Here is a 13,206-nt window from a genome sequence, read left to right as displayed (position 1 = left end):
ATATGTGGTATAGAACACTAGACATTATAATATGTGGTATAGAACACTAGACATTATAATATGTGGTATAGAACACTAGACATTATAATATGTGGTATAGAACACTAGACATTATGTGGTATAGAACACTAGACATTATGTGGTATAGAACACTAGACATTATAATATGTGGTATAGAACACTAGACATTATAATATGTGGTATAGAACACTAGACATTATAATATGTGGTATAGAACACTAGACATTATGTGGTATAGAACACTAGACATTATAATATGTGGTATATAACACTAGACATTATAATATGTGGTATAGAACACTAGACATTATAATATGTGGTATAGAACACTAGACATTATAATATGTGGTATAGAACACTAGACATTATAATATGTGGTATAGAACACTAGACATTATAATATGTGGTATAGAACACTAGACATTATGTGGTATAGAACACTGACATTATAATATGTGGTATAGAACACTAGACATTATAATATGTGGTCTAGAACACTAGACATTATAATATGTGGTATAGAACACTAGACATTATAATATGTGGTCTAGAACACTAGACATTATAATATGTGGTATAGAACACTAGACATTATTATGTGGTATAGAACACTAGACATTATAATATGTGGTATAGAACACTAGACATTATAATATGTGGTATAGAACACTAGACATTATAATATGTGGTCTAGAACACTAGACATTATAATATGTGGTATAGAACACTAGACATTATAATATGTGGTATAGAACACTAGACATTATAATATGTGGTATAGAACACTAGACATTATGTGGTATAGAACACTAGACATTATAATATGTGGTATAGAACACTAGACATTATAATATGTGGTATAGAACACTAGACATTATAATATGTGGTATAGAACACTAGACATTATAATATGTGGTATAGAACACTAGACATTATAATATGTGGTATAGAACACTAGACATTATAATATGTGGTATAGAACACTAGACATTATAATATGTGGTATAGAACACTAGACATTATAATATGTGGTATAGAACACTAGACATTATAATATGTGGTATAGAACACTAGACATTATAATATGTGGTATAGAACACTAGACATTATAATATGTGGTATAGAACACTAGACATTATAATATGTGGTCTAGAACACTAGACATTATGTGGTATAGAACACTAGACATTATAATATGTGGTATAGAACACTAGACATTATAATATGTGGTATAGAACACTAGACATTATAATATGTGGTATAGAACACTAGACATTATAATATGTGGTATAGAACACTAGACATTATAATATGTGGTGTAGAACACTAGACATTATGTGGTATAGAACACTAGACATTATAATATGTGGTATAGAACACTAGACATTATGTGGTATAGAACACTAGACATTATAATATGTGGTATAGAACACTAGACATTATAATATGTGGTATAGAACACTAGACATTATAATATGTGGTATAGAACACTAGACATTATAATATGTGGTATAGAACACTAGACATTATAATATGTGGTATAGAACACTAGACATTATTGTGGTATAGAACACTAGACATTATAATATGTGGTATAGAACACTAGACATTATAATATGTGGTATAGAACACTAGACATTATAATATGTGGTATAGAACACTAGACATTATAATATGTGGTATAGAACACTAGACATTATATGTGGTATAGAACACTAGACATTATTAGTGGTATAGAACACTAGACATTATAATATGTGGTATAGAACACTAGACATTATAATATGTGGTATAGAACACTAGACATTATAATATGTGGTATAGAACACTAGACATTATAGTGGTATAGAACACTAGACATTATAATATGTGGTATAGAACACTAGACATTATAATATGTGGTATAGAACACTAGACATTATAATATGTGGTATAGAACACTAGACATTATAATATGTGGTATAGAACACTAGACATTATAGTGGTATAGAACACTAGACATTATAATATGTGGTATAGAACACTAGACATTATAAATGTGGTATAGAACACTAGACATTATAATATGTGGTATAGAACACTAGACATTATGTGGTATAGAACACTAGACATTATAATATGTGGTATAGAACACTAGACATTATAATATGTGGTATAGAACACTAGACATTATATGTGGTATAGAACACTAGACATTATATATGTGGTATAGAACACTAGACATTATAATATGTGGTATAGAACACTAGACATTATGTGGTATAGAACACTAGACATTATAATATGTGGTATAGAACACTAGACATTATAATATGTGGTATAGAACACTAGACATTATAATATGTGGTATAGAACACTAGACATTATAGTGGTATAGAACACTAGACATTATAATATGTGGTATAGAACACTAGACATTATAATATGTGGTATAGAACACTAGACATTATAATATGTGGTATAGAACACTAGACATTATAATATGTGGTATAGAACACTAGACATTATATGTGGTATAGAACACTAGACATTATAATATGTGGTATAGAACACTAGACATTATATATGTGGTATAGAACACTAGACATTATAATATGTGGTATAGAACACTAGACATTATATGTGGTATAGAACACTAGACATTATAATATGTGGTATAGAACACTAGACATTATAATATGTGGTATAGAACACTAGACATTATAATATGTGGTATAGAACACTAGACATTATAATATGTGGTATAGAACACTAGACATTATAATATGTGGTATAGAACACTAGACATTATAGTGGTATAGAACACTAGACATTATAATATGTGGTATAGAACACTAGACATTATAATATGTGGTATAGAACACTAGACATTATAATATGTGGTATAGAACACTAGACATTATAATATGTGGTATAGAACACTAGACATTATATATGTGGTATAGAACACTAGACATTATAATATGTGGTATAGAACACTAGACATTATAATATGTGGTATAGAACACTAGACATTATAATATGTGGTATAGAACACTAGACATTATAATATGTGGTATAGAACACTAGACATTATGTGGTATAGAACACTAGACATTATAATATGTGGTATAGAACACTAGACATTATAATATGTGGTATAGAACACTAGACATTATTATGTGGTATAGAACACTAGACATTATGTGGTATAGAACACTAGACATTATAATATGTGGTATAGAACACTAGACATTATAATATGTGGTATAGAACACTAGACATTATAATATGTGGTATAGAACACTAGACATTATATAGTGGTATAGAACACTAGACATTATAATATGTGGTATAGAACACTAGACATTATAATATGTGGTATAGAACACTAGACATTATAATATGTGGTATAGAACACTAGACATTATAATATGTGGTATAGAACACTAGACATTATGTGGTATAGAACACTAGACATTATAATATGTGGTATAGAACACTAGACATTATGTGGTATAGAACACTAGACATTATAATATGTGGTATAGAACACTAGACATTATAATATGTGGTATAGAACACTAGACATTATAATATGTGGTATAGAACACTAGACATTATAATATGTGGTATAGAACACTAGACATTATAATATGTGGTATAGAACACTAGACATTATAATATGTGGTATAGAACACTAGACATTATAATATGTGGTATAGAACACTAGACATTATGTGGTATAGAACACTAGACATTATGTGGTATAGAACACTAGACATTATAATATGTGGTATAGAACACTAGACATTATAATATGTGGTATAGAACACTAGACATTATAATATGTGGTATAGAACACTAGACATTATAATATGTGGTCTAGAACACTAGACATTATGTGGTATAGAACACTAGACATTATAATATGTGGTATAGAACACTAGACATTATAATATGTGGTATAGAACACTAGACATTATGTGGTATAGAACACTAGACATTATGTGGTATAGAACACTAGACATTATAATATGTGGTATAGAACACTAGACATTATAATATGTGGTATAGAACACTAGACATTATAATATGTGGTATAGAACACTAGACATTATGTGGTATAGAACACTAGACATTATAATATGTGGTATAGAACACTAGACATTATAATATGTGGTATAGAACACTAGACATTATAATATGTGGTATAGAACACTAGACATTATGTGGTATAGAACACTAGACATTATAATATGTGGTATAGAACACTAGACATTATGTGGTATAGAACACTAGACATTATAATATGTGGTATAGAACACTAGACATTATAATATGTGGTATAGAACACTAGACATTATAATATGTGGTATAGAACACTAGACATTATAATATGTGGTATAGAACACTAGACATTATAATATGTGGTGTAGAACACTAGACATTATGTGGTATAGAACACTAGACATTATAATATGTGGTATAGAACACTAGAAATTATAATATGTGGTATAGAACACTAGACATTATGTGGTATAGAACACTAGACATTATAATATGTGGTATAGAACACTAGACATTATAATATGTGGTATAGAACACTAGACATTATGTGGTATAGAACACTAGACATTATAATATGTGGTATAGAACACTAGACATTATAATATGTGGTATAGAACACTAGACATTATAATATGTGGTATAGAACACTAGACATTATGTGGTATAGAACACTAGACATTATAATATGTGGTATAGAACACTAGACATTATAATATGTGGTATAGAACACTAGACATTATAATATGTGGTATAGAACACTAGACATTATGTGGTATAGAACACTAGACATTATAATATGTGGTATAGAACACTAGACATTATGTGGTATAGAACACTAGACATTATAATATGTGGTATAGAACACTAGACATTATGTGGTATAGAACACTAGACATTATAATATGTGGTATAGAACACTAGACATTATTTGTGGTATAGAACACTAGACATTATAATATGTGGTGTAGAACACTAGACATTATGTGGTATAGAACACTAGACATTATGTGGTATAGAACACTAGACATTATAATATGTGGTATAGAACACTAGACATTATAATATGTGGTGTAGAACACTAGACATTATGTGGTGTAGAACACTAGACATTATAATATGTGGTATAGAACACTAGAAATTATAATATGTGGTATAGAACACTAGACATTATGTGGTATAGAACACTAGACATTATAATATGTGGTATAGAACACTAGACATTATAATATGTGGTATAGAACACTAGACATTATGTGGTATAGAACACTAGACATTATAATATGTGGTATAGAACACTAGACATTGCGCCATTGCGTTCATGCATAAAAAAAAACAGATAATGAAAGAAAAGCATTATAAATTGGATTTTTGCAAAGTTCTCATGAGAGAGGTGTAAAAAAAATGTTATCGATCAATAATGACAAAACCTCCTGGCATTGACAACTTAGTCGGAAAGCTACTGAGGATTGTAGCTGACTCGATAGCCACTCCTGTCTGTCACATCTTTCATCTGAGCCTAGAGGAAAGGGTTTATCCTCAGGCCTGGAGGGAAGCCAAAGTCATTGCTTTACCCAAGAGTAGTAAAAGAGGCCTTTACTGGTTCTAACAGCAGACCTATCAGCTTGCTGCCAGCTCTTAGCAAACCGTTGGAAAACATACTGTTTGACCAAATACAATGCTATTTCTCTGTCAACAAATAAACAACAGACTTTCAGCATTCTTATAGAGAAGGGCACTCAACATGTACTGCACTGACACAAATGACTGATGATAGGTTGAAATAAATTGATAATGAGATCAATCAATCAAATTTATTTTTAAAGCCCTTTTTTACATCAGCCGGTGTCACAGAAACTATACAGAAACCCAGCCTAAAATCCCAAACAGCAAGCAATACAGATTTAGAAGCACAGTGGCTAGGAAAAACTCCCTAGAAAGGCAGGAACCTAGGAAGAAACCTAGAGAGGAACCAGGCTATGAGGGGTGGCCAGTCCTCTTCTGGCTGTGCTGGGTGGAGATTATAACAGTACATGGCCTAGATGTTCAAATGTTCATAGATGACCAGCAGGGTCTAATAATAATAATAATCACAGTGGTTGTAGAGGGTGCAACAAGTCAGCACCTCAGTCAATTGGCTTTTCATAGCCGAGCATTCAGAATTACAGACAGCAGATGCAGTAGAGCGAGAGAGTTGAAAACAGCAGGTCCGGGACAAGGTAGTAACGTCCGGTGAACAGGTCAGGGTTCCATAGCCGCAGGCAGAACAGTTGAAACTGGAGCAGCAGCACAACCAGGTGGACTGGGGACAGCAAGGAGTCATCAGGCCAGGTAATCCTGAGTCATGGTCACAGGGCAGTTCGTTGCTCCAGTGCCTTTCCGTTCACCTTCACACCGGTACGCCAGACTACACTCAATCATAGGACCTACTGAAGAGATGAGTCTTCAGTAAAGACTTAAAGGACGAGACCGAGTCTGTCTCTCACATGGATAGGCAGACCATTCCATAAAAATAGAGCTCTATAGGAGAAAGCCCTGCCTCCAGCTGTTTGCTTAGAAATTCTAGGGACAGTAAGGAGGCCTGCGTCTTGTAACCGTAGCGTATGTGTAGGTATGTACGGCAGGACCAAATTGGAGAGATTGGTAGGAACAAGCCTATGTAATGCTTTGTAGGTTAGCAGTAAAACCTTGAAATCAGCCCTAGCCTTTACAGCAGTGGTCACCAACCTTTTCTGTGTCAAGATCACTTTCGCAGTCAAAAAGCAAGCTGAGATCTGCTGCTCAGATTGTGTTTTTTTACATTAATCTCAAACAAACAGTTTGGTAGGAATGAGGTTTGGGCAGTAGGCCTAATACATTATCACAGCATATTGGCTATATTATTGGCCTGCCAATATTGTTAATCAGACCATATTCTATTTCAAAACTCGAGCTTTGATAACAAAATAGATCAGTTGGTTTAGCGAGGCACTGTGGAGCTCTGTGATGAATTTAAATACTTTCCTTTTTTATTTTACTGGACTGATGGTACCTGCACATGATGGTCAACGAGATCAAATCCCAACGTCAGTGATCTTCAGGTCGAAAAGTCAGAGCTCTAGAAAGATGCCAGAGTTTCCAACATTGGAATTGCGAGTTGGATAACCGTTCGAAAGGATTGTTCCCAACCGCCTCTCATGGTCCTTGCTCTTTCCTTCCTTTCCTCTGGTGAGACTGATCAGAGAGATGGGACACCATCTTCCACCTGATGGCACCACATCTGCCTCATGCACAAATTCATGTTGTTCCTGTGAAGCGCGTTTTGTAATAGTGTTGAATAAAAACAGTGACTCTGTGGTCATGGTTAAAAGTTACTAAATCTTACGTAGGCTAGTAGCCTATTAAACTTGGCTGTGGTCAGAGTCATGGAAGCTCTGTAGCCACCGTGATTTGAGCTATCCGATTGGGCTGCGCAGTAGGTGCACTCGATTTAGTCACAGGCTTGCCGGTCCGCCGGGTAGGTTGAGTTTGTCTCATGGGAACACTCTGCCCACCCGGTGCGCAGAACTTTTGAATCAAGTGCACCACCTACCGGCAACAGCTCAACACAATTTTAAAAAAGGAGCGCATGCCTTTATCGTTCGTTGGCTTTTCTACAGAAATATTTGGTGATCGACTAGGCATGCCTTGATCGCGATCGGCTGGTTGGCGACCACTGCTTTACAGGAAGCCAGTGTAGAGAGGCAAGCATGGGAGTAATATGATCACATTTTTTGGTTGTAGTCAAAATTCTAGCTGCAGTGTTTAGCTATAACTGAAGATTATTTAGTGCTTTATCCAGGTAAGAAGATTGTGGGAGCTGTACTGTTAGATTTTAGTTCAGCCTTTTGATACTGTTGACCATAACCTGTCGTTAAGAAAACGTATGTGTTATGGCTTTTCAACCTCTGCCATATTGCGGATTCAGAGCTATCTATCTAATAGAACTTAGAGGGTTTCCTTTAATGGAAGTTTCTCCCATGTCAAATGTGAAGTGTGGTGTACCACAGGGCAGCTGTCTATGCCCTATACGTTTATCTATTTTTTTTTTACAAATGACCTGCCACTGGCATTAAACAAAGCCTTTAGGAAAGGTTGGTCAGTAATAAACTGGTCCGGAACATCTCTAAAACTAAGAGCATTTGTATTTGGTACAAATCATTCCCTAGACCACTAGGACCTCAGGGGAATCTGGTAATGAATGGTGTGGCTGTTGAGGAGACTAAATTACCTGGTGTTACCTTAGATCGTCAACTATCATTTTCAAAACATATGGATTGAATGGTTGTAAAGATGGGGAGTGGTCTGGCCGTAATAAAGAGATGTTCTGCAGGCTCTAGTTTTATCTTATCTTAATTATTGTCCAGTCATGTGGTCAAGTGCTGCTAAGAAGTAACTAGTTAAGCTGCAGCTGGCCCAGAACAGAGTGGCACGTCTTGCTCTTCATTGTAATGAGAGGGGTAATACACTACATAACCAAAAGTATGTGGACACCTGCTCGTCGAACATCTCATTCCAAAATCATGGGCATTAATATGGAGTTGGTCCCCCCTTTGATGCTATAACAGCCTCTCCACTAGATGTTGGAACATTGCTACGGGGACAGGAAATTAGGCCTGTCTCGCAGTCGGCATCCCAATTCATCCCAAACGTGTTCGATGGGGTTGAGTTCAGGGGTCTGTGCGGGCCAGTCAAGTTCTTCCACTCTGATCTTGCTTTGTGCACATTCTGAAACAGGAAAGGGCCTTCCCCAAATGGTTGCTAGAAAGTGCAGAATTGGCTAGAATGTCATTGTATGATGTAGCGTTAAGATTTCCCTTCACTGGAACTAAGGGGCCCGAACCATGAAAAACAGCCCCAGAACATTATTCCTCCTCCACCAAACTTTACAGTTGGCACTATGCATTGGGGCAGGTAGCGTTCTCCTCACATACGCCAATACCAAATTCATCCGTCCGACTGCCAGATGGTGAAGCGTGATTCATCACTTCAGAGAACGTATTCCCATTGCTCCAATGGCGACGAGCTTTACACCGCTCCAGCCGACGCTTGGCATTGAGCATGGTGATCTTAGGCTTGTGTGCGGCTGCTCGGCTATGGAAACATATTTCATGAAGCTCCAGACGAACAGTTCTTGTGCTGACGTTGCTTCCAGAGGCAGTTTGGAACTCGATAGTGAGGGTTACAACTGAGGACAGACCATTTTTACGCACTACGCGCTTCAGCACTTGGCAGACCCGTTCTGTGAGTTTGTGTGGCCTACCACTTCGCGGCTGAGCCATTGTTGTTGCTAGACGTTTCCACTTCACAATAACAGCACTTAAAGTTGACTGGGGGCATCTCTAGCAGGGCAGAAATTTGACAAACTGAATTGTTGGAAAGGTGGCATCCTATGACGGTGCCACGTTGAATGTCACTGAGCTCTTTCAGTATGGGCCATTCTACTGGCAATGTTTGTCTATGGAGATTGCATGGCGGTGTGCTATACACCTGTTAGCAATGGGTGTGGCTGATATAGCAGAATCTACTCATGTGAAGGGTGCGTCCACATACAGTACAGTACTTTTGTATATATAGTGTATAAATACTATGCATGCCAGTCATTCTTGGCTAAGAGTTGAGGAGAGACTGACTACATCACTTCTCCTTTTTTATAAAAAAAACATTAATGTGACAAACACACTTAATCCACCAGACGTGCCACCAGGGGTCTTTTCACAGTCCCTAAATCCAGAACAAATTCAAGAAAGCGTACAGTATTATACAGAGCCATTATAGCGTGGAACTACATTCCATCTCATATTGCTCAAATGAACAGCAAACCTGTTTTTTTAAAGAAAACAACAGATAAATCAAAACCTCTCCTTTGTTTGACCTAGATATTTTGTGTGTACGTATTGATATGTAGGCTATGTGTGCTACGTGTGCTGTTTTCAATTGTAGGTAGTTCTGTCCTTGAGCTGTTCAAGTCTATCAACGTTCTGTATTATGTGGCATGTTTCATGTTCTTTGTGGACCCCGGGAAGAGTAGCTGCAATTATCACAGCTAGTGGGGGATCCTAATAAATACCACTGCTCAGTATTATAACAGTCCAGTCTCCATTCCCACTGGTCAGTACTGTAACAGTCCAGTCTCCATTCCCACTGGTCAGTATTATAACAGTCCATTCTCCATTCCCACTGGTCAGTATTATAACAGTCCAGTCTCTATTCCCACTGGTCAGTATTCTAACAGTCCATTCTCTATTCCCACTGGTCAGTATTATAACAGTCCAGTCTCTATTCCCACTGGTCAGTATTATAACAGTCCATTCTCTATTCCCACTGGTCAGTATTATAACAGTCCAGTCTCCATTCCCACTGGTCAGTATTATAACAGTCCATTCTCCATTCCCACTGGTCAGTATTATAACAGTCCATTCTCTATTCCCACTGGTCAGTATTATAACAGTCCAGTCTCTATTCCCACTGGTCAGTATTATAACAGTCCATTCTCTATTCCCACTGGTCAGTATTATAACAGTCCATTCTCTATTCCCACTGGTCAGTATTATAACAGTCCATTCTCTATTCCCACTGGTCAGTATTATAACAGTCCAGTCTCCATTCCCACTGGTCAGTATTATAACAGTCCATTCTCCATTCCCACTGGTCAGTATTATAACAGTCCAGTCTCTATTCCCACTGGTCAGTATTATAACAGTCCATTCTCTATTCCCACTGGTCAGTATTATAACAGTCCAGTCTCCATTCCCACTGGTCAGTATTATAACAGTCCATTCTCTATTCCCACTGGTCAGTATTATAACAGTCCAGTCTCCATTCCCACTGGTCAGTATTATAACAGTCCAGTCTCTATTCCCACTGGTCAGTATTATAACAGTCCATTCTCTATTCCCACTGGTCAGTATTATAACAGTCCAGTCTCCATTCCCACTGGTCAGTATTATAACAGTCCATTCTCCATTCCCACTGGTCAGTATTATAACAGTCCAGTCTCTATTCCCACTGGTCAGTATTATAACAGTCCATTCTCTATTCCCACTGGTCAGTATTATAACAGTCCAGTCTCTATTCCCACTGGTCAGTATTATAACAGTCCATTCTCTATTCCCACTGGTCAGTATTATAACAGTCCAGTCTCTATTCCCACTGGTCAGTATTATAACAGTCCAGTCTCTATTCCCACTGGTCAGTATTATAACAGTCCATTCTCCATTCCCACTGGTCAGTATTATAACAGTCCAGTCTCTATTCCCACTGGTCAGTATTATAACAGTCCAGTCTCTATTCCCAGTGGTCAGTATTCTAACAGTCCAGTCTCCATTCCCACTGGTCAGTATTATAACAGTCCAGTCTCTATTCCCACTGGTCAGTATTATAACAGTCCAGTCTCCATTCCCACTGGTCAGTATTATAACAGTCCATTCTCTATTCCCACTGGTCAGTATTATAACAGTCCAGTCTCTATTCCCACTGGTCAGTATTGTAACAGTCCAGTCTCTATTCCCACTGGTCAGTATTATAACAGTCCATTCTCCATTCCCACTGGTCAGTATTCTAACAGTGTGTTTCCTTCTCTCCTCAGAGTCCTCCCTCGGTGCCCAGTGGAGAAGCTTTCAGATGGTTCTTCTAGAGGTCGAACAACAACTCTTGAAAAGCTGAAGATGTGAAAAGGATAACTACTGCTACTCTATAACTAGTCTATAACTAGTCTATAACTAGTCTATAACTAGTAACTTGTTTCAGTTCTTCACCTCGTGACTGGTTCCTCTCTTACCATAGAAATAGAGTCTATAGAACTGCCTCCCCCCCCCTTCCCCTTCCCCCAGTCAGTGATGTCGTGATGGGGCCCGAGATTCTGTCTCTATACTCTCTACCTCCTTTCACACACACACACACACACACACACACACACACAAAAAAATAAAAAAATATTCTGACTCTTCCTCAATTTAGCCCAGTTAGTCCGATGTGTTTTTAGGACATGCAGTACATCACTTGCAGTGGAGCAGAAAACCTTTAGAACCCAGGAAGTTCCTCTCATGTTCTGACGTTTACAACTACAAACCCGACTGGAGCTGTCACTGAACGTTTCCGGGAAAACATTTAAGTTTGTGTGTTCAAATGGCACCTTGTTCCCTGTAACGTTTGAATTTTACATATACTGTATTATGTAGTGCGTTATACTTACGCTATATAGTGCATTACTTTGAATGTAGTGCACTGTGGAGGGAATAGGATGCTGTTTGGGACCCTTTTCGTTGAATACGCCCCTCCTCTCTAACTGGCTGGGACCCTTTCATTGAATACGCCCCTCCTCTCTAACTGGCTGACCCCCTCATTGAATACGCCCCTCCTCTCTAACTGGCTGGGACCCTTTCATTGAATACGCCCCTCCTCTCTAACTGGCTGGGACCCTTTCATTGAATACGCCCCTCCTCTCTAACTGGCTGGGACCCTTTCATTGAATACGCCCCTCCTCTCTAACTGGCTGGGACCCTTTCGTTGAATACGCCCCTCCTCTCTAACTGGCTGTCGCATGGATTATAACGTGTTTTGTTTTTTGAAAGGTTACAAAACGTTTGTATATTGACGTCGTGATTCCTCCATGTGTCGAGTAATAAAATGGTTTTAAATAATGTGTGTGTGTGTGTGTGTGTGTGTGTGTGTGTGTGTGTGTGTGTGTGTGTGTGTGTGTGGGGGGGTGAATATGTAGAGCAGTACTGTTATAACACAGAATGTCTGCTGGTTGCATCATGCAGCCATTTGTCAGCATTAGGGTTTTCAATCCTGCAAATGTGTGTGTGTGTGTGTGTGTGTGTGTGTGTGTGTGTGTGTGTGTGTGTGTGTGTGTGTAGTGTGTGTAGTGTGTGTGTGTGTGTGTGTGTGTGTGTGTGTGTGTGTGTGTGTGTGTGTGTGTGTGGTCCTGTCATTGCCTCTCTCTCTGCTGTAATGGTGTAGCTATCAGGACTCTCGTCTCTCCATGACGACCTGTGTTACTAGGCAACAGAGATAACAATGGAATTGTGCCTTGTGTTCCAGAATGTGGGAGGGGCTCCGGGCTCATCTCCCCTCATTTATTTTGCAGACATTTTCTACTGAATCCTCTAACACACA

The 13,206-nt window shown here is 37.7% G+C and overlaps 1 protein-coding gene across 2 annotated transcripts in view; it reads left to right on the top strand.

Annotated features, from left to right (window-relative positions):
- LOC106592811 (mucin-19) overlaps nucleotides 1-12,728 on the top strand; it is a 25,800-nt gene extending 13,072 nt beyond the window's left edge. For both annotated transcript variants that reach the window (XM_045713770.1, XM_045713771.1), the window contains one exon: nucleotides 11,675-12,728. In XM_045713770.1, coding sequence (XP_045569726.1) covers nucleotides 11,675-11,722 — 48 coding nt within the window. In that variant the 3' untranslated portion in view covers nucleotides 11,723-12,728. The remainder of the gene's footprint in view (nucleotides 1-11,674) is intronic.
- The last annotated feature ends 478 nt before the right edge of the window (nucleotides 12,729-13,206 follow it).

Source organism: Salmo salar, unplaced genomic scaffold (assembly GCF_905237065.1).
Source record: "Salmo salar unplaced genomic scaffold, Ssal_v3.1, whole genome shotgun sequence".
NCBI lineage: Eukaryota > Metazoa > Chordata > Actinopteri > Salmoniformes > Salmonidae > Salmo > Salmo salar.
The sequence above is the reverse complement of the archived record's forward strand: the minus strand, read 5'-3'. Positions and strand labels throughout refer to the sequence as shown.